General features: G+C 36.4%; 2 protein-coding genes across 2 annotated transcripts in view; one reads left to right on the forward strand and one right to left on the reverse strand.

The window, feature by feature from the left end:
- Positions 1–4484: 4484 nt before the first annotated feature.
- Positions 4485–4934, forward strand: LOC149170997 (uncharacterized). Its single transcript, XM_089425806.1, has one exon. It carries the CDS (start codon positions 4485–4487, stop codon positions 4932–4934), a length of 450 nt encoding a protein of 149 aa, XP_089281932.1.
- Positions 4935–9244: 4310 nt separating this feature from the next.
- LOC149170998 (uncharacterized) overlaps positions 9245–22366 on the reverse strand; it is a 29903-nt gene continuing 16781 nt past the window's right edge. The window contains exon 2 of the mRNA XM_089425807.1: positions 9245–9494. Within this exon, the coding sequence (XP_089281933.1) occupies positions 9245–9494 (250 nt within the window). The remainder of the gene's footprint in view (positions 9495–22366) is intronic.

Here is a 22366-nt window from a genome sequence, read left to right on the forward strand (position 1 = left end):
AAATAAGTTTACTGACATATATTCTGTGGCGTAATGCACAGCTTGCTCGTTCGAGAATGGCATTGTTTTAATGAAAATCTAACTTTTTTTACCATTGTTTTTAATGAAATGAGATTCAAATTGCATGAGTTTGTGCAGCTTTCGATCAGGGAGAGAAAAGTTGAAATGATATGATGCTTATTAACTAGCAATTGTTTCAGAAGGTACACAGCGAGGCCAATAGGATTATTAAATTAGAAATGTTGAATTTCTCTAGAAGAGATGTTGGCTCAAGCCTAACGCAATATGAGCTGGCTAAAGTATAAGTTTTATTACATAAAAGAAATGAGTAGTGGACCAAAAATCATTTTGGTTGTGCATAACGAAGCATCAAGCAATTAATGAAATAATGTCGTGCATCTATCCAATCAAAATTTATAATTAATATTTTGGAGCGGTGTTATATTATGGTTTTTTTTCAATTTATTATTTTATTTTATTTTATTTTATTTTTCTGATAAATATAATTTAAACCCATAAAATTTGTCAAATCTATATTATTAATTTAAAAAATTTATTTAAAAAAAATCAACTTTCAATCAAAAATTTGTTTTAATAATTTTTTTGAAAATAATATTATATTTAATTAAAATCAACTAAAACTAATTACAACATAACTTACTCTCAACATACTCTCAACAAGTATAAAAAAATCATAAATTATTAACCCAACATCATATCATTAAACAAACCACATTTATATAAACTTTTAATCTCACCTAAAACATAAAAATTGACTGACAGTTTCACTCTTCGCTACTCTTTATCATATTTAGTGCACAGACCATTTTGATATCTAACTAAAATAAAACTTGAATAAATTAAAAAAATAATCCACCCACACTCCCAAGTTCCCTTTCAAGCATTTTTGATATCTAACTAAAATAAAACTTAATAAATCAAAAAAAAATTCCACCAACGCTCCCAAGTCCCAAGTTCCCTTTCAAGCTTCCGTCAAGGGTCCCAAGTTCCCAGCAATACTCATATGAGGTATGGTCATCTTTGTTAATTGATTCAAACGACTTGACTCAGACTCCCAAGGTGTTAAAGGCTAACATTCCCTATATTGATGTAGATTCAGTCGTATCTGTTATATATCTGGTTTTGTTCTATTGCTTTGTTGTCCAAAATCCGCTGTTGCTCGTTGAAGAACGCTGTGATGGAAATTGGCGTGGGAAACTTTGAAGCTTAAAATCAGAAGTGTGTTGATACGGATGTTGCAAAGAGACTGATGCTTCTCCAAGTTTCATAGAGTTTCTCATAATTTTGGTAATATAGCATTTTATTAGTGAATATATCATTTTTCTATTTAATAGGCAAGCTGTTCTGATCTAAACTCAGCCGAGTTACCAAAAAAAAATATTTACAAAATTGAAATCATAACATTTCAATTCATTTTTCGCTGCTGAGCCGGGTTTTGATGCTTGGAAAGCCAGGATCCAAGGGATGTAGATTTGAAATTTATTTCTGACAAAGAAATAGGAATTAGAGGGTTTTTAGAATAGCAGCAATTGCTATTTTGGCTAGAGTTTGTGTTGTTGTGCTTGTGCTACTTGGGCCATTGCCAGTAGACAGAGCCATTGGCGTTCGGTCCCTCCGCCTATCTCACCTGGCGTTTCGGCCCCCACGCCTGTTCCAGAAGACGGTATAAGATGCCTGTAAACTATAAAGAAGACGATAGAAGACCCCATGACTATCTTTATACCTGGAATTTCAATAATAGTACACCTAGGCTTATCTGTAACTTTCTGGGGATAGATTGTTGGCATCCAAACGAAAATAGGGTTTTGAACATCAACCTTCATGGTATGTCTCTTCAGGGTTCCACAGCTTCGCCATAATAAAGAAATAAAGCTTTACCGTAATAAAGAAATAATGGATTGAAACTGTTGAAAAAATTGGGTTCCATGGATAGCCATTATCTACTACGCTGCTTTTCCCTGTACAAATTTATTAATAAAACCCACAGATATTGAAAACCAAAAGCATACCTGCTTCTATCCATAAAAAATTTCGAGAATTTCATTCCAATGGATCAAGAATTTCATCTTTATCGATTCTTCTACTCAACATAACAGCAACAAAATAGCATCGCCAGGATAAACCATGCAAACACTCTTTAAAAAAAAACATAAATTAAATTCAAAACAGAGAAAAACACAACGAAAATAAAACACTGTAAAATCCAAAATGCATGGCCATGCAACAAAGAAGATAAACTTGAACAAGAAACAAGGCAAGCCAATGCAATGCAGAGTATTGAAGAAAATGATGAGATGAAAGGGAGAATGCTCTCTGTGAGATGCTTAATACTAATCAGTGCTTGTCAAAAGCTAGTGAAGAAGAACAATGCTTGAAAAAAGCCAGGGAAGAAGAATAGTGCTTGAAAAAAGCCAGGGAAGAACAACAACAACAACAACTGGCAGGGAAAAAGCAGTAAAAATATCTTCAAGAGTGACATAAAAGAATGGGAAAAAGCAGTAAGGCAACTCAATAGATATTTGGAAAAAGAAGTCACACTTCAAATCAAAGGTTGAAAGTGTCTCCCCTGATTCAACGGAACAGGGTAAAAGTATTGACGATTGTTGATGCATAGGAAGGCCTATCGGCCTAAATATGCAACTCTCGATCAAGGAGAGAAAAGCTGAAATGATATGATGTGCTTATTAAATGTCAAAGTGTTATTATCATATTATAAATTACAAAGACATATTTCAACAAGATATTTAAAATTACAATTAATAATATTATAGATAAATATTATTTGTGATAAATAAAAACTTAATTTTTAAAATTTTACTTTATCAAATTGAAAATTATTTATTTTATTTAATTAAAATAATAGATGATCAACATATTACCAAATGCATAATACTTATCGTGATAAGCATAATAATACAACTTTATGATAACTTTCACTGGTTTATAATAACGAATCTCCTACGTTGTCCTTTTTTGACAATGTCATTTCCATATGCCATACTCTAAAAACCATATTTTATTTTGAAAATATAGTGCTTTTACATTTTTGTTAAAAAAAAGTGAATGTATAACAATAATTAAATTATTAAAAAAATTAATTTCAAAATCACATATATTTAATTTATCTTATTTACATATCAAAATATATATTGAAAACTTTCAACATCCTCAAATATGCTTTAACTTATTCTGACTTTTCTCCCTTTCCAGTTAACTTATATTTTTTTAACCGTTGAACCCTACGAAGTAACTTATATAATTTCAAACGGTTGAAGTACGAATTAATAGCGGGTTGACAGGTAGCTCAAGGAAAAATGAAAAGTATAAAAATAAAATACAATAAAAAAGTTACGTTTAATCCTTTGTTATAAACCGCATACTTCATGCAGCAAAATGTTTAAAACTTATTTTAAAATTTAATAGGAATATAAAATTATTTTAAAATTTTATATTTACTTAAAAAATATTTAAAATAAATTATATATATGGTTAGAATTAAGTATGAACGAAAAGAATAACAATATTTCTCACAGTTAATTATGTTATATTAAAATGGGAAAAGATATATATTATTCATATTATTCAATATATGATTAAAATTCCAATAAGTTGTTTTATTCATATTATATAATTTAACAAATGAGTAAAGAAAATAACATTTCGTTGAACTATCTAAATTACATTGAATTGATAAATGTAATCATATTATTAAATATTTAACTAAAACTTGTATAAAGATATTTTAGGAGTTTCCTAAAAGGAAATTCTAGAATTTTATTATAGTTAACAAGTATTTGTTAAAGTAAATCATATTAAATCATATAAATTTATTAATGTGTCATAAAAATAGTTAATAAAATTTAATATTATTTAATTTTAAATTATAACATTTAAATTTCAAACTACCATTAAAAAAATTAAATAATATATATTTAACAATAATATTTAATAATTCAAAATATATGATTTTTTTATAATATTATTAATAAAATTAAACTAAATAATAATGGCAAAATAAAGGCCTACAACTTCGAAATTTAGAGGCACTCTGCAACCAAGGGTTTTTGCTCACCCCTGCAACGGCATAGTCTAAACCCTCCCTGCTTCTATTCTCCGTCAGCCTTCCTCCTTGCGACAGCAGCTGCTGGCATAGACTGCACCGCAATGGCTGACCCTCAGGGGGGGCTTCAAAGCCTTCCCCCTTAGCCAAGAGAGATAACCAAGCGAAGGAATTGACAAAGCCTTCTGGTCCATAACAAGTAAACAAGGATGCAAGGGATTTCCCAATGCAAGATACGACAAACACTCCCACTGATCAGTCAAAGAGGCGTAGTGAAGTACAAGAAGGAAATATTGAGCAACAGGAAATGCCCAAGGTTACATCAACAACATGAAAACCCATAGCAGCTGAACGACCCAAGATAGAACTTCCCAGCCAAAGAATCAATGGTCAAATCTAGTACATGAAGGACCATGCTCTCATTGAAAAAATTATTGGATACTGGCCGACTGAGAAAGCTTTGAAAGGATGGATCTCTGCCAAATGGAAACCCAAGGGACATGTCACCTTACAGCTAGGACCAAAAGGGTTCTTCACTGCGATTTTCATTTGCATCGAAGACCGAAATAGGGTTATGGATGAAGGTCCCTACTTCTTCAACTCTGTCAGTCTGTATTTAAGGGAATGGGTAGAGAGATTTAACTTGGACAAGGAGGATTTCAGCTGGGCACCAGTTTGGATCCGAATGTACTCGCTCCCGTTGGAATACTGGGATGAAGAATCGCTGAGAAACATTGGCAAGGGGTTGGGGGAGTTTATAAAAATTGTTGAGGAAACGAAGCTGTGCAGATACACCTCCTATGCTCGTATTTGTGTCTTCATGCGCCTGGAAAAAGCCTTCCAGACTCAGTAAGTCTCTACCATGGTGACTTTGAATGGATCCAACCCTTAGATTTTGAACATGTACCCTTTCGTTGTCGCAAGTGTCATTCCCATGGGCATCTTTTTCGGGATTGCCCTCCAAATGCTAAAGCCCAAACCTTTGACCCCTCAGACAAGTCGGCTCAGGACGGCTTTACCAAGGTGGCAAATCAAAAAAGATCACATAAAAAACCCTCCTTCGGGAAAAAGCCCATGCAAGATGCTGCCTCCATTCCCTCCACAAGCAATAGCTTTGAGGTTCTTTCTAAAACTTCAGAAGACCCACCACAGAGCATTTTGCCAATCTCACCACTGATCATCACGACCTCTCCCCCCCTCTGTCTGGCTCCTCTCCCACTCCCCTACCCCTGAGTGACAACATCGGGATTCCTGAGGTGACTCGAAAGGACCCTGATTGGAAACATAATGGAATGGATGTTGACGGTATCCCCGACCAGACCTTGCACTTAGAAATCACCTTAGCAGAAAGTAGTCAGACGCAACATATGGAAGAAGAACCGGAAAGCATTATTTGGGAGGACTTGACATCTTCGAGCTTGAACAAGCATGTAAAAGGAAAGACCACGACAATATTCAAGAGCATCAACTCAATACCCTGGAAGTCATCATCTCCAGGGCTTACTAGCAACAACAACTAGGCATACAACCGGACAGTCAATGGGATGGCAACCTCTTTCCTAAAGACTCCAAAAAACGTGGAAGAAAGACATATCTTCAAAGAACTATTGCAATAGGGAAAATCCTGGTAGACTTAAGCAGATATGCTAAGTTGACAAAGTACTACAAGCCTACCACAAATAGTGAATCATCAAGCTCACTTCATGGAATCTAAGAGGGCTCAATAGCCCCGGCAAACTCAAAATGATAAAAAACATGATAAAGCAAGAGCAGCCCCAGATCTTCTTTATGCAGGAAATAAAATGTAATAGTAACACACTTGGAAACATCCTCTCTATAGGATGGCCATGTTGTCACTCGGTAGCAGTGGATGCTTTGGGTGCCTCCGAGGGACTGGCAATTGCTTGGAACATGCAAGCTATAACGCTCTTAGACTTTCATGCCTCCCATCACATTATACAGGCTACTTTTCATATAATTGGCACCAACATTCATGGCCATCTCTCCAATGTCTACTTCCCACAGGAAGCAGGAAAGAAAATTTCTCTTTTAGACAAAACAGAAGCGTTCAACTTCAATAGACTCAATCATCTTTGGATCATTGGAGGAGACTTGAACATGATCACTAAGCTGGAGGAAAAGCAGGGAGGCCGAGCCAAGCCGGAACAAGAAAATGGCAACTTTAAAGATTTTATCCAAAACAATATGCTAATTAATTTGCAATTCTGTAATGGAATTCACACTTGGAGCAATCATAGTGTTGGGCGACATCAAATTGCTTCCAAACTAGATAGATTCCTCATTTCCGATAATGTAGTGCATCTTGGGGGCGACATTTCGTCATCAATTCTTCCATTTTCAGGCTCAGATCATTGGCCTATCTCTCTCCAATGGCAAAGACCAGGCAACTCTACTAGGCGTCCTTTCCGCTTCGAAGCTTTTTGGCTCACCCACCCCGCCTTCAATGACCTCATCAGATCCACCTGGACCAACTTCCCTTCGCTAGAGGGATCAAAAATGTTTCAGTTTCAATAGAAACTCAAATTCCTGAAATCCCAAATCAAGCGTTGGAATCAAGAGACTTTTGGCAACATCTTCTAGGCTCAGCAAGATCTAAACAAAGAAATGAGAGAACTCCAGCAACAGATAATCACAGAGGGCTACAAGGAAGAGACTTTGGAACAGGAAAATCTCATTCACAATCAATTGGAGGAGAGAAGAAAGCAGGAAGAAATTCTCTGGAAGCAAAAATCTAGAATTAGATGGCTGAAAGAAGGAGAAAGGAACACTAAATTCTTCCACAGAACCACAATACAGAGAAGAATGCACAACACCATCTCTTTCATACAGAAGCGAGGGGGGGAAGAGTGGAAAGCCATGCAGAGATCGAACAAGAGTTTATCAATCACTTCTGGGAGGTCCATTAAGAACCCAAAATTGATAGACGGCCTGCTATAGAAAAGATCACTCAAAATGTGCCGAAAATTATCACAGAAGAACAAAACCACCTTCTTCTTTGACCAGTAATGCCTCAGGAGGTGGATTTGGCTATGAACCAGCTCAAGGAGGGCAAAGCTCATGGTCTGAATGGCTTCACTACTACCTTCTTCCACTCTTTCTGGGATCTTATCAAAGAGGAGGTGTGGCTAGTGGTGGAGTAATCATGCACTCCTCATTGGCTTCTGCCCTCTCTGAACTCAACTTTCATTGCCCTCATCCCAAAAGAAGAGAATACCAGTACTCCGGACAAATTCTGTCCAATCACATTATACAATGTTATTTACAAGGTGATATCCAAAGTCATTGCTAATAGGTTGAAGCCTCTTTTTCCCTTACCCATATTGCCTGAACAATCTGGATACGTAGAAGGAAGACAAGTATTGGACGGCATTATCCTCACTCATGAAATCATACACTCCCTCAAGCACTACAAACAGGCAGGTATGATTCTCAAGATTGACCTCTCTAAAGCTTTTGATAAGTTAAGCTGGACCTATATTCAAAAAATGCTAACAGCTTTTGGTTTTTCCCCAATGTGGGTTCAATGGATTCTGAGTTTAATTTCCACAACATTTTTCTCTGTTCTCATAAATGGCATACCCTCTCAACGTTTCAACCCCTCTAGAGGCATCAGACAAGGAGATCCACTTTCCCCAGTCCTTTTTGTTCTAATGGTGGAAGGTCTGGGTCGCCATACCAAACATGCCCTCCTCTCCTACCATCTCAAAGGTCTATCCATACACAACTCTCTAGCCATCACTCATCAGTAGTTCATGGATGACAACATGTTGTTTGGGTACCCTTATGTTCAGGAAGCCTCCCTTTTTAAATCCCTTCTGAATGATTTCTTTAATGCTTCAGGGACGAGCATAAACATGGCCAAATCGCAGATCTTCTTTTTTCACACCCCCCCATTACTCAGCATGATATTACCCACATTCTGGGCTTCTCCATATCGTCCTTACCTTCCAAATACCTTGGAGCTCCCTTAATAGATTCTGCCATCAAGCACGCCTCTTGGCGTGTGCTCCTTGAGAAACTTGAATCTCGTCTCACTTTATGGACTCAAAGAACTCTGAACGTAGCTAGCAGATTAGTGCTAATCAAAGTTGTGCTACAGGCTATGCCTCTCTACCTTTTCTCAATCTTGGCAGCACCTAAATGGGTCCTTAAAAGATAAAAGCTCTACAACGCAATTTTCTTTGGGGTGCAACTGGCACAAATCACAAATGGGCCTTGGAAAAATGGACGACAGCATGCAAGCCCAAAGAAAAAGGGGGTATAGGCCTGAGAGATCCTCATCACAGCAATGTTATCATGGGTGCAAAAATATGGTGGCAATGGCTCTCTGCTCCAAATAAGCCATGGGCAGCCATCTGGACAGCCAAATATGCCAATCACAGACCAACGGAGGAGCTAATCAGATTCACTCCAACTGAAAAGGGATCACTAATATGGAACGCTACTAGACAACACTTCTTGCTGATCCAACAACACAACTTTTGGGAAATAAGGAACGAGAGTACTGCTCAGTTTTGGACGAATGCCTGGAACCAACTACCAAAGCTCAACAACATCTATAGACCGCCTCCTTGCTAAGAGTGGTAGGAGCAACAAAAGGAATCTGTCCAACAACAATGGATTCCAAAGATAGAATAGGGGTACAGACAATGGAAGCAGATCGATAGGCTGATCAGGAATGTAGGTAACTATACTAAGGAGATCATGGAGAGTGAGCTCCAGAATCGATGCATTAGATCATCCGAAGGCAGGGATATTTTAAGATGGGGATATACCCCAAAAGGTTCCTTCACCACCAAAGAGGCTTATAAAATTATATGCAATGATCCAATGCCCCTGGATCCTATCTGGGGCAGAATTTGGTCATCGGGTACTTGGCCCAAAGTCTCCCTATTCCTCTGGCTTGTTGGGCATCGTAAAATCCTCACTTGGGACAATCTTAGGAAAAGAAACTTTCACGGGCCCTCCATATGTCCCAATTGTAATTCTCAGGAGGAATCGCTCCAACACCTCTTGGACTCTTGCACTCTTGCCAATCAATTATGGGAGAAGGCTAGCTTCCGTTGTCAAAAAAGATGCAGAGTGTCCGAAGATATAATCAACTCTATTCGCCATTGGCACCAGAACCCTTATAAAAGCGAACTACTCAACCAGGTATGGAGATTTATTCCTGACCTTCTCCTCTTGACAATATGGAAAGAATGAAACAAGCGCATATTCAAAGATCAAAGCACTCCTATAGAAATCATTTGGTGTAACTTTTTTCTCAATCTTAAAGAGACCTTGGCGCTTCAAACTTGGCACGCGGAAGATTTTCCCACTCTTGCAAATGAGAAAGCCATCTGGGAAAATTGGAACATACAACTCCCACAAGGTACTCACAATCACAGACCTTCAGAAGGAAACAACATCAGAAAGCACTTATGGACCCCCCCTCCAAAGCATACTTTCAAACTCAACTTTGATGGAGCTTCAAAGGGCAATCCCAACAAAGCAGGATTTGGCAACATATTTAGAGATCATGAGGGTTCGCCTCTCCTAATCTACTTCGGAAACATTGGTTGGGACACGAACAACTCGGCTGAACTGGAGGGTCTCTGGCAAGGATTACTCCTTTCCCAGCGTCATGGCTTCCAACCTCTGGAGATCGAAGGTGATTCCCTAATCCTCATCAACCTGGCCAATCAACTCCTCAATGGGGCACATGCGCATAAAATTTCCAACAGTTGGAGACTTGAAGCCAGATTGGATGCAATAGAACAATCGCTTCACACCAATCGTGCCATCATATTCAATCACGTTAAACAGGAAGGAAACAAGGTCACTGATCTACTTGCCAATTTGGGGGTGGAAACTGGGCACACTCTTCTCACTGGAGCTCTAGACATAATTCAGAATCATGATCAAAATCAGGAGTGCAAAATACTGGTCCAAAGGGATGCAACTCTCCCAAATGTGGGTATATAGATGGGCGTTAAATATGATGGGACAGGGGTGGGGCGAGATGGGGCGACACCTGCCTACCTAGGACAAGCTGGATATTTGGCTTTTGATCAACGGATCTCTGCATTTGAGAAGAGCAGGGTTCATTGGCATTGTTTTAAGTAGTTCCGGATATCATGCCTCAGCACGCTCCAGCATACCTCAGACTTTGGCTCTCTTCAATGCAACAGTAATGGCGGATCACAGATCGATAACCAGCAACATGCAATTGCAATCAGATCACATCGCAATTTTGGAGGATCGTAGATTGGGGAGACTTAAGGGCAAGGGCTTAACCAATAGCGATATGCGACTGCAATCAGAGCACATTGATATTTCGCATCGGCGGAAACCAAGGGGCAGAGCCTCCACACTTTCTCATGTGCGATGCGATGACGTGGCCCCGACAACGGATCGTAGAATGGGGATACCTAAGGGCAATGCCTTTACTTATAGCGATATGCGATTGCAATCAGATCGCATCACAATATCGCATCAGTGGAAACCAAGGGGCGGAACCTCCACACTTTCACATGTGCAATGCGATGATGTGGACCCGACGACGGATCACAGAATGGGGAGACCTAAATGCAATGCCTTTACTTTTGGCGATATGTGATTGCGATCAGGTCACATCGCAATATCGCATCAGCAGAAACCCAGGGGCGGTGCCTCCATGATTTCACAAGTGCGATGCGATGACGCGGACCCGACGGCGGATCGCAGAATGGGCAGACCAAAGGGCAATGCCTTTACTTCTAGCGATATGCGTTTGCCTGATGATAGTACGAGGCCGGCTGTGGCCGCCCAGGTGTTCATTATCTGGTTTTTTTGTTTTTTGCTAGTGTTGCCTGGTTTATGGCTTCCTATATGGACTTATCGTCAAGGAACCATCTTACTATTTTTTTGTGGGGTCTAGACTTGAGAAGTGATACCATTTTTGAAGTTTCTGCTCTCACTAGACTAGTTTCCCCAATGTTGAGGCAGTCCAGATTTTGTTGATACTCTATGCTACCTTGTTCGAGGCCTTGTCCTCTTTGTATCTTTCTGTACATATTAATAGATTACTTTTACTTAGAAAAAAAAAAAAAAAAAAACTAAATATATAATATTTTAAAAAAAATTATAAAATTAAACTAAATATATAATATTTTAAAAAAACTAATAAAGAAAATTAAAATGAACTTTCTTAAACAAAAATAGTTGACTTGTTATCACGCTTAAAAACAAGTATCCATATATCTAAACTAATTTATATATTAATATAATTTATGTATTTATATTAAAATTCCAATAAAGAGAGAAGCTTCCCATAACCTCCCTTAAAAAAAATGAGACCTTGTGCTATTAGCAATCTTTGAATCCCATTGCTAATATACTAAAACGACCCATGTACTTGTATTAAATTTTATAACAAAGGTAGTGTGCTTTCACCTAGTAGGCGTGAGCATTTCATATCAAATGGATCTATCATATAGTTTAACAATAGTATATTTATACAGTGAAAAGAGGAAAGTTTTGATTCATATGCATACTCGATTATCAAAGGTCATGCATATGCAAAACCAAGAAACGAAATCCCATTTATTTGTTCAGATAAAATATAGGTTGTTTGTATACGAAAACATGACGTACAATTTTCTGTTGTTTCATATGCCTACTCAATTATCAAAGGTCATGCATGTGCAAAACCATGTAACCAAATCCCCATTTCTTTTTTCAGATAAAATATAGGTTGTTTGTATACGAGCTTGTGCAAAATACTTATTTTGAAAAAATGACATACAATTTCCACAGGAATCATAATATTTTTCTATAAATTTAAATATCAAATATAATTCTTTACAATTTTTGGAGAGATCATAATATTTTTTATAAAATCAAATATTAAATATATCAAATATAATTCTTTACAATTTTTGGAGAGATCATAATATTTTTTTATAAAATCAAATATTAAATATAATTTTTTATAAGTTTGGTAAGAGTAAATTTTTTCATTTCCAATTTCTCATTTCAATGGAGATAGCACAATGTTTGAACCCAAGACTTCCGATTTAGTGAGATTTCATTTCCACGACCATTGTGAATTGAGCTATCCCAAGCAAAAAAATTAAAATACTAAATATTAATTCACACTTTTTTTAATAAAAACTACTTATTTGAAAAACTACTTATAAGATATGCTAAATTTAACCACCAACATAGATCTAACATGAGCCGAGAGGGATCAAATCTTTTTGTGTGCAAACATTTTTGAGTATAAAATACAATGTGTTATTTTTCATTTTTTAAATTATAGTTTTGAATGCTAAATAGAGCACTATATATAAGACGAAATAAACGTTTTAACCATAAAAAAATATATATATATATATATATATATATATATAATTGACATTAAAATATTCTACATAAAATATACATCCAGACATTTATGACGCAAATTAAAATGATCTTTTATTATTAATCTAACATGAACCGAGAGGGATCAAATTTTTTCATGTGCAAACTTTTTTAGAGTATAAAATACAATGTGTTATTTTTCATTGTTTAAATTGTATTTTTAATGCTAAATAGAGCACTATATATAAGACCAAATAAACGTTTTAACCATAATTCATATATATATATATATATATATATATATATATATATATATAATTGACATTAAAATATTCTACATAAAATATACAACCAGACATTAATGACGCAAATTAAAATGATTTTTTATTATTAACATATTTTTAAATATATTTCAATATTATTTCGTATTAATTGGTATTAAAATATTTTATCAATAACCATATTATAAGATTTAAATATCTTACTCACACATTTTTTTACTTCTAATTACTTTACAACCTAAGTCACCTCACACGTGGATTTGGGATTCCACTGATACAAGGATTCGAGTGTTGGATTCAGACACGTTGACCCCACGAAATAGTTTGGATATATATATATATATATTAAAAATTAGATATTTCTTATAGAAATTCTCATTCATGTTACAAATTCATTGATTTCAAACATAGATCTTCATTTAGATGTAAGTTTTACTATTTACAAAGTAAGTTAGTAACATTATGGCATGCATAGTACATACAAAATTCAAATAGAATTGTAATTTGTGACATGTCACATAAATGATAAATGATAAATTCTGAATTCATAATACATATTCAATTCATTAATGATCTAATAGGAGAAAGACAAGATAGTAAAATAAATAAATTGACATATGTAGTTTTCTCATTAAGTCATCAAAATCAAAATCTGTTACATAGGTAGTGCAATGCCAATGGAAAATAGAAATAGAAAATACGAAAAAACTACAAGTATACAAGCCTCAAGGCAGTAGGTAGCTCATGACTCATGAGTCATCAATCCTCGTAGTCATCATCAACATCAACATCGCTGTCCTTAGCATCATGGTCACCACTTCTCCCCTCTACTGCATCCTCCTCCCCTGTATCGAAAGTCATCTCTACATCTGTTAGTGTGGAGGATGACCCCTCTACAGTATCACCATCATAAAATCTAACAGGCTCTAGCACTAGACCATTGAGATCTATGTTGGTCAATGCCAACTCAACGCTCTTGTCTAGACCCATATCATCAAGAAAGACATCCCACATCTTATTCTTTCCCTCAACCAGTCTTCCCTATGCCTATAAATAAGACGAAGTTTGGTGTGCAAATACACCGTTGTCTTTTCCCTGGACTTCTCTTCTTAACACTATACAAAGTCCCATATGCGCTCCAATTCCTCTCACAACAAGAGGACGAAGTCACCTGAGAGAGTAGCCTCATGGCTAATTGTTGTAGGGGAGGGCTTGTTGCCCCATGATATTCACACCAAGAATAGGGCTTCTTAGCCCCCTATCTCTAATCAAATCATACACTGCAAATCGACTAGTACCAGTGGAAAATTCTACAAAAGAACCCTCCACCTCATCAAGCAATTATCTATCCTGAAAAACCCACCTGAATGCATCTTTCCTCCCCTGTGAGATTTCACCATCCATGTGAGGAGGGAATCTGCGGGAAGGTCCACCATTCAACCACATGGTTGTAGTATTTTGGGTTCAATCAGTGAGAAAAACAATGTAAAGGTGTCCAATACTTATCCCATCTACTGACAAGAATATCATGTATGGTGGTGAAGAAGGCCTCTGGTGATGTCTCATACTTGGGGTACTCCATCTGTAAAATAATTCTCCTCATAGATTCAATCACGGAATTCCATCCCTCATAAACCTCTCCTAGGATGAGTTGGTATGTATCTGCAAATCGAAGCAAATAAATGATATGGTCCATGATCTAGATAAGTAAATCTAACCTTTCCCACCAAGTTTCATCTAGCATTGTGTCTTTCACTCTTTTAGAGGCTACTTGATATTTCTTTCTCCAAAAAGGCCAGAACTCTTAAATAACCATGGCCCCAAGAGCAATCTTGACCTCCCTCAACCTCTTCTACATGATGAATGAAGAGGGAAACCATGTATCCACAATCTTCAACAATGATATATTGTTGTACTCCTTGTAGATAGTGAGGGCATTTCTATGATTTTGTACAAAGTTACGGATATTCCATGCATCCTTAATAATGTTACCAATCCAAAGCACATCAGAAGAAATGAATTTCAGTGCTAAGCTCAATGAATGGACAATGCAAGGTGTCCAAAACACTTGTGCATATTTAGCTTCCACAATCATGCCAATAGCCTTGCAAACAGGTGCATTATCTGTAATGATTTGCACATAAGAATCAACACCTACATCTTCAATAAATTTAATAAATAACTCACCCATATATTGTGCATCCTTGTATTCTCCAAGTGTATCCACTGCTTTCAAGAAACTTGGACCATTCAAGGAAGACACCATGAAGTTCATGAGTGGGTGCCATGCTCAATATGTCCATCCATTAGAAACAAGGCTAAACCCAGATGTTGGCCATGATTCTTTAATAGGTTAAAGCATTTTTTGCACCTCTTTTTTTTACCTTTGTTAGCAATGTGGTTCTAAGCTTCTCTGAGCTAGGAGGTGCATACCTTGATGGAGCCCCTTGAGTTAGAGCTCAACACATCTCAATAAATAGAGATGAGCATGCAATGTTGAGGGATATGAAGTTTTGAAGAAAAAAAGGTAATGGTGAGATCAAGCCCTTCCCATTTCTCCTTTTGAAAAATCTTATTCATTGTACCAACTGAAATTGACTTTATTTTTTTTGCTTGTCCCCCATTAGAACTCTCAAATGGGAACTTGTTGTTTCCTTTTGTCAACAATGGAAGGGGGTCATCATTCTTGGTTTTTTTTTATTTTGTAGCCACATTTTCCATACCAATATATTTGAACTCTCTTTCCATTTCTTTCATTTTTTGTAAAGGAACTTTTCTACAAGCTCCAACTCCACAACCGGGTAAAGCCAACAAATGACCTTTCACATGGAAATATGTGCTTGTGAAAGTACTGTGGCAAAAGTTGCATCTCGAATTGGCATTTCCTCCTCCCTTCACCTTGCTGCTTGGTCCTTGCTCTCTTGTGACATATTTCCACAAGTGATATTTCTCAATGTCACATTGAGAAGGAAATCTTCCCTCAACATTACTTGCAATAGAGGGAATACTTGCAATAGACTTTGTTGAAATTGGGAGAGGAGGGACATCTCCAGTAGGGAAATTATTCCCCTTCCTTTGCCCCTTCGTTTCTTCCCTTGATTGAGCCATGAATATTGTAAGAAAATAAACCAAAAATGCACAAATTTGCAAAAGAAATGCATATGCAAACTATTGTAATACAAATGCAAAAAAATAGAAATGCACTTACTTGTTACTTGAATCTCCTTGAAAACTCTCTCACACCCTTTGCTCCTTTCACCAAACCCCTGACAACAAACCCACAACAAAAGACAGAAGAGAAAACGAATAAAAAGAATAGCAACTCACCTTGTTTATACTGTGCGGGTCACTTTTTTCATATTCATGTCTGGAAATCGGGACATGATGTGTCCGATTGGGACACAATCCAGATTCAATCTTATCCTAATTGGACGCATCGTGTCGTGATTTGCGGACACACATTAGTATGAATCATGTCTGATTCACTAGATTCAGGACACGTCGACTTATTTCAACGAACCGGGTTACATAGTTTACAACATATTCATTTTTTTATTATAGTGGACAACATTTTGCTTTAGAATATAATTTTTAACTTTTGAAACTTACACATACCCTCATACCGGGCTGTAGAATGATCCTCTTGGCTCGATAACTAAATTATAAAATTTAAATATCTTACCCATTTTTTACTTCCAATTACTTTACAACATATTCATTTATTATTATTATTATAGTCAACATTATTTTTCTATTTAGAATGTAATTTTTGACTTTTATTTTTATTTTAAAGGGGAGTGGGCGTGTGGACAAACTTACATATCCCCTCATATTGTAGACATCCCCTCATACTAAGCTATAAAATGAACCTCTCGACTCAATGAATATGATAGACAATTTGCCGAAAAATACTTATAATAGTTTTTAGTAACTTAATGTAAATGTTGATTTTGGTATTGGTTATATGAGGATGCTATTTTTATTTGTATACTTCTCAAATTTCCTATGAAGAAAATGTTTTTAGAGCTGATCTCAACGAGGTGCGGTATTAAATATATTTTCACCTATTTGAATGCTGGAAATATTAAAATAGTTCAAAATATAATTCTCACTTTATTCTCTGGTAAAAGTCTTTATAATTTTATAATACATCCCCTTCGAATTAATTGTTAAATTAAAACTAATAAATCTAAAAACCCATTACCAATATACGTAAAACAATTTACGTATTTTAAGATTTTAATGATAAGGAAAGTTTCCATTGGCCTCCCTTAAAAGGATGGGATCTTGTACTATTAGCGTTGTTTGAAGAGCATTCTAAATATATCTTAGGGAGCTTGTTTATCTAGTTAAAAACAAAGACATCGTGTTTTTAACCCAACAAGCTTTAACATTTCATATAAAATGCGTTAATACTAATTTTCACAATAATATATTTATACAAATGACTCTTTAATGTGTGCAAAAAATGTGTTTCATATTCTACTTAATTATCAAAATTGGTGCATATTATAATTTTTCCAACTTTTGGATGTAAAAAAACATGGATTTAAACCTCTTTTCTTCATTGATTTTATGTATTTATTGAAAGACAAAGTTTCTATTATATGATCCTTTTCAAAATAGTTACTTTAAAAAATACTTGTGAAATAAGTTAAACATAATCATAAACATGGCACTTCCCATATGGGGTGCGAAGGGATGATACATGGGAGGAATGGTGGGGTTGACATTACTCCAGGTAATGAATGGAGGATACATACCACACGATTATCTATCAATATGCCCTATATGAGCTACTTCTTAATTGGATGTGTAGCTATGAAAGCATATGCACCCTCTAGAATGCTCTATTTATTTTAACTCATCATCACCACCATGTGTTCTCTTATTCTTACATTTTTTCAAGTTATAGTCTCACTCTGGGTCATGATGATGACAACATACTACTTCTCACCTTCCCTTTGTAATACATATATTCTACAACATACTACTTCTCACCTTCCTTTTGTAATACATATATTCTAGATACTTTCCACTCAACGAACTTCTCCACATTGGAAAGTAATTTTTCCCTTAAATTCATTGACTTGGTTATATAGTTCTAGTCATGTATTTTAAAGGGGTTGGTTAGCAAGAAGAACTATACTCTCCAATCTGTTTTATCTCTAGAGCTAGGCCTTCGTGATGCTAGCCCCTTATCATTTCAATATCAAACATTATTCCTACTTGTAGTCCCCACTGTGATGAGGCACGGAGTTAGTGCCAAAGGGGAATCAACAAGCATGGAACATAAGGTGGTTCATGGGCTAAGTTCAAAGTTGAATTGCCGATTTAGTGGTTTCATGAGAAGACTTCACTATAGATACAACATGATACTAAGAGGATGAGAAGGAGATGATTCAAGAGTGCATCTATCATTCCAATTCTAAAATTGTTGCAGATATTGCATCTTGGGTCCCTAATATTGGCCATACTTGTGGGTTCCATAACCAATAGCTCTACAATGTTTACTTATACTAGAAAATAAAGTCTATATTGGGAAAAGTTCTCGTTCAGAGAAATGATGCAAAGGATGAAATTATTCTTTTGTTGGATGACATGGAACTACAAAAAAAGAATTTAGACATCTTTTGTAGCATATTGAGGTGAGTCTTTTCCTAGGAATAGGTTTAGGAGTTGATGGTCATGCAGAAGCCACTCCTATAGAGGTGGAGCTCTCATAATCCTCTTAATTTTTTGAATATAAACTGAGATTTTGACTCCTCTGTTACTTATTTTTGGTACATCTACTAGCAAAGGAAAGAATAGGCATCTACAACTCCTTGGTATTTTATAACACACCTAAGATTACCCTTCTATGTGTGATGTGCATAGATTCTTGTTTGGGCTAGTGAGCCAGGGACTATTTTGTGGTGTTTATCCCTTGTACATATTTTTTTTAGGCTAGTGTGCCTATGGTTATATGGTTTTAGGCTAGAGAACCTAGTTGTAAATATGAAATCCCTTTCATTTTAATTAAATACAACACTACTATAGACCGTGTTAGACAAGAGAGTATGGGGGGCTAAGAATCCATGATCATGAAAAGGTGGTTAAGTGATAAGTGGTAAAGGTATTAATCCTATGTGACTAAGCTATTATTAAAATAAGAATAAGTGAAATAGTGCACATGTTTCATCCTAAGTTCATAAAGAGACTTTAGAGAGTGATTTTGTTAAGTGTTTTAGAGTCATTCCATCATTTGTGGCATCATTCATATGGGAAAAAAGGTGACTACACTACCTACAGGGGAAGGGGTTATCTTGTGACATGATTGACTCCTTATAAAATCCTAGGTGTGTTCAAAGAAAAGGGAATAGTTTCCTTTGTAGGAGACTAGAAAGATACCATGGAAAAACTCCTAAGGGTAGCTAGAACTCCTATAAGATACAAGGATTTAAGGAATCACTGGTCAACTAAGTTGAAAATCCATGGAAATGTAGTGGGATAACCTGATGGATTGCAAGCACAGAGAAGAGGGTTCACTGCATTGGGTTGTGTGTACTTTTGGGAATGTGAGATTGTTGGTGGGAGGCTATTAGAGTTTGGTACTATGGAACTATTCATGTTCAACACTGATTTAGGTGTCATAATTGACTTTAAGAAAACCTTTTTTATTTTGGAATCATGGCCCTAGATTAGGGGTGACCCAAAATTGAGATTTATGAGTAGTGTGACCTATTGTTAGATGGAACATTTAAGGTCTATAATCAGCGGGTGCTTTCTTTAAAACAAAAGTATTTATTCTTATGTTTATATGCTTTTCGCTGCTAATATTCATGTAATTTTCATGTTTTACAAGTGAATAGTAATTGAAATGGCATCATTTATGTAATTAATTCCATGTACATAAATGTCTTACATGGTATAATGCACTAGAAACACTTGACCAATACTACAAGAATCAAATTAAAGGGGAAATTTTAGAAATATTAGGCTACAAAGGTAGTGATATGCACTGTGGGTGGGGGTATTACAATATTTTCTTGTCATGGTTTTTTAGACAGCCACATACTGTTTTATTTTCAACATAAACACTCCAAACACAAAAAGCCTTATGGACTACAAATCAAATCAAATGTATACATCATGCATTTGAACATGTAATTTGTTGAATGATCAATGAAATTAGCTTCATATATAAAAAAACATTGACATGGCACATGATTCTCAAATTGAGTGTAATAGTTTTACATAACTTCATGCATTAGATATTTGTCAATTTTAAGAAATATCAATTGTTGCTGGTTATATGCATTGTTTCAAATAATACTATTATCATTTATATACTTATCGAATTTTCTATGAAAATAAGATATTTATAGGTAACCCAAAGGAGGCGTCGTAATACCAATGAAATTTGGAATAACAAAATGAATAAAAATAACAGAATAGTTAATAACATTGAAATTTGGAACAACAGATTATTTAACAGGAGTTGGAGGGAAGGCGGGATCTGAACTAGGGTTTTACTCTAGGGTTTTGGTGTTGCTCACCATGACAGGGTGCGGAGGGGGAGTTCAGCTCCCTCCTACAGTCAAGTGGTTGCAGACAGAAGCAAGGGAGGTGGATCACATTGCTTCAAGAAACCAACGGAGATAGTAGCAGAGGATAAGAATAAAGAAAAATCGGGAACCATTGGACCTCAAGGACAGGAAGAGAAGCATGAGGAAGCTAGCAAGGAGAAGAGAACAGAGGGTAGCAGTAAGAAAGTTGCTCCTCCAAGCACATCCTGGGCCTGTAAACCCAAGTCGACTACCATTCCTCAAGTTGTTTTAAGTGACCCAGCATTGCAGGTGCATAGAGAACACATGGCAGAATATGCTGTTATCTGCAAATTTATGGGGATTTGGCCGATGGAGAAGGCTTTACAAGCATGGATCAGGAACCACTGGAAACCAAAAGGGAAAATTAACCTTCACCTTGGGTCCAAGGGATTCTTGACGGTGGTATTCACAAGCTTAGAGGACAAAGATAGAGTGTTTGAGGGAGGACCTTAGTTTTATGCTTCTGCATGCCTCTACATGAGACCATGGGTAATGAACTTCGTCCCAGAACGAGAGACTTTCACCTTGGTACTAGTATGGATAAGAATATACTCCCTCCCTTTAGATTATTGGTTGCTAGAGTCTCTAAAGGTTATTGGAAACAAACTAGGGCATTTTATAAAGATCTCAGATGCTACTCTAAGAGGAAAATACACTTCCTTTGCCCAGATATGTGTGGAAATGGAGTTATCGGGGGCACTTCTGAATGCAATCATTTTAGAAGTGTATGATGAGGAATGGATGCAGGTGATGGACTGTGAACACATACCATTTAGGTGTCGTAAGTGCCATGAACACGGGCACTTATACAGGGACTGCCCAATGAACAAGACAAAGAGCAATATAAAAGCCACTACAGACAAGGATCCCAAAGGTTTTACTAAGGTTGGAGGTAAAGGGAAAGGAGGCAAGTAGTACCAAAAGAAAATTACTAAAGAAGGACAACTGAACCACAATAGTTTCAAGATCTTAGAAGAATAAGTCGAAAATAGTGGGATGAACCAGGAAGTGGAGAATATTCCCACCGAGAAGGAAAGGGACGCTGATATGGAGGATATACCAGAAAACAAAACAAACAAATGGATGATTTGCCAAGCATGATGGAGCTCAGCAGAGACAACGAGATAACCCCAAGTGAGGCAGGAACGGAAGACCATGAACTGTAGGAGATTCTAGAGAGGGAGAATTTAGATCTTGAAAAGTTTCTGGAGCAAGGAATCACCAAAGGGGTAGACTCTTTGCCAAAAGAGGAGTTTGATAGCATTCAACAACTCTTCCTCTGGAGAGCACAAACAAAGTGTTCTGGAGTCAAAAGAAACCATGAAAGCCAGGAGAATAGGGGAGTGAAAATGATGGAGGATACATCAGTGCTTTCTTCCAAGAACCCGGTAGGAAAAGAGGAAGGAAAAAACAGAATGAGCTATTGTCTGAATGTGGGAAACTTATGATTAACTCAGGTAAGATGAGGGATATTACCAGTTACTCCTTTACAAACCTGTATTAATGAAGCTGATAACCTGGAACATTAGGGGTATAGGAAGTGAAAGGAAACAAAGGAACCTTAGCAGTAGAATAAAGGAAGAAAAATCAGATATGGTTTTTATTTAGGAAACAAAATGTTCAATGGACAAGATCAAAGAGATACACAACAGATGGTTAATCAAGTATGAATATCTAGAGGTTAAAGCGGATAACTCAGCGGGTGGGATTCTCACTCTATGGGATCCTCAAAAACTTGGAATCCTGGATGCTGAAGCTTCTAGGAATTATCTATCGATGGTGATTCAACCTTTGGGGGATAAGGAGATCTACATGATCACTAACGTCTATGGTCCTCAAAAACTAGAAGACAAACTAAAGCTTCTCACCTCCCTTGAGAAATTGAGGGAGAGATATCCTGATATACCTTGGATTCTGGCAGGGGATTTCAACATGATCAGATCTCTTACAGAGAAAAAAGGCAGGACCAGAAAACTAGGCAGGGACTCCCTTGCTTTCCAGAACTTCATGAATAACATGGGGCTAGTGGACACAGAAACAGTAAATGGAATTTTTACTTGGAATAA

The sequence above is a fragment of the Pinus tabuliformis genome, chromosome 4_2 (genome assembly GCF_031772625.1).
Source record: "Pinus tabuliformis cultivar Carrire ecotype Pingquan chromosome 4_2, CPIR1, whole genome shotgun sequence".
Taxonomy (NCBI): domain Eukaryota; kingdom Viridiplantae; phylum Streptophyta; class Pinopsida; order Pinales; family Pinaceae; genus Pinus; species Pinus tabuliformis.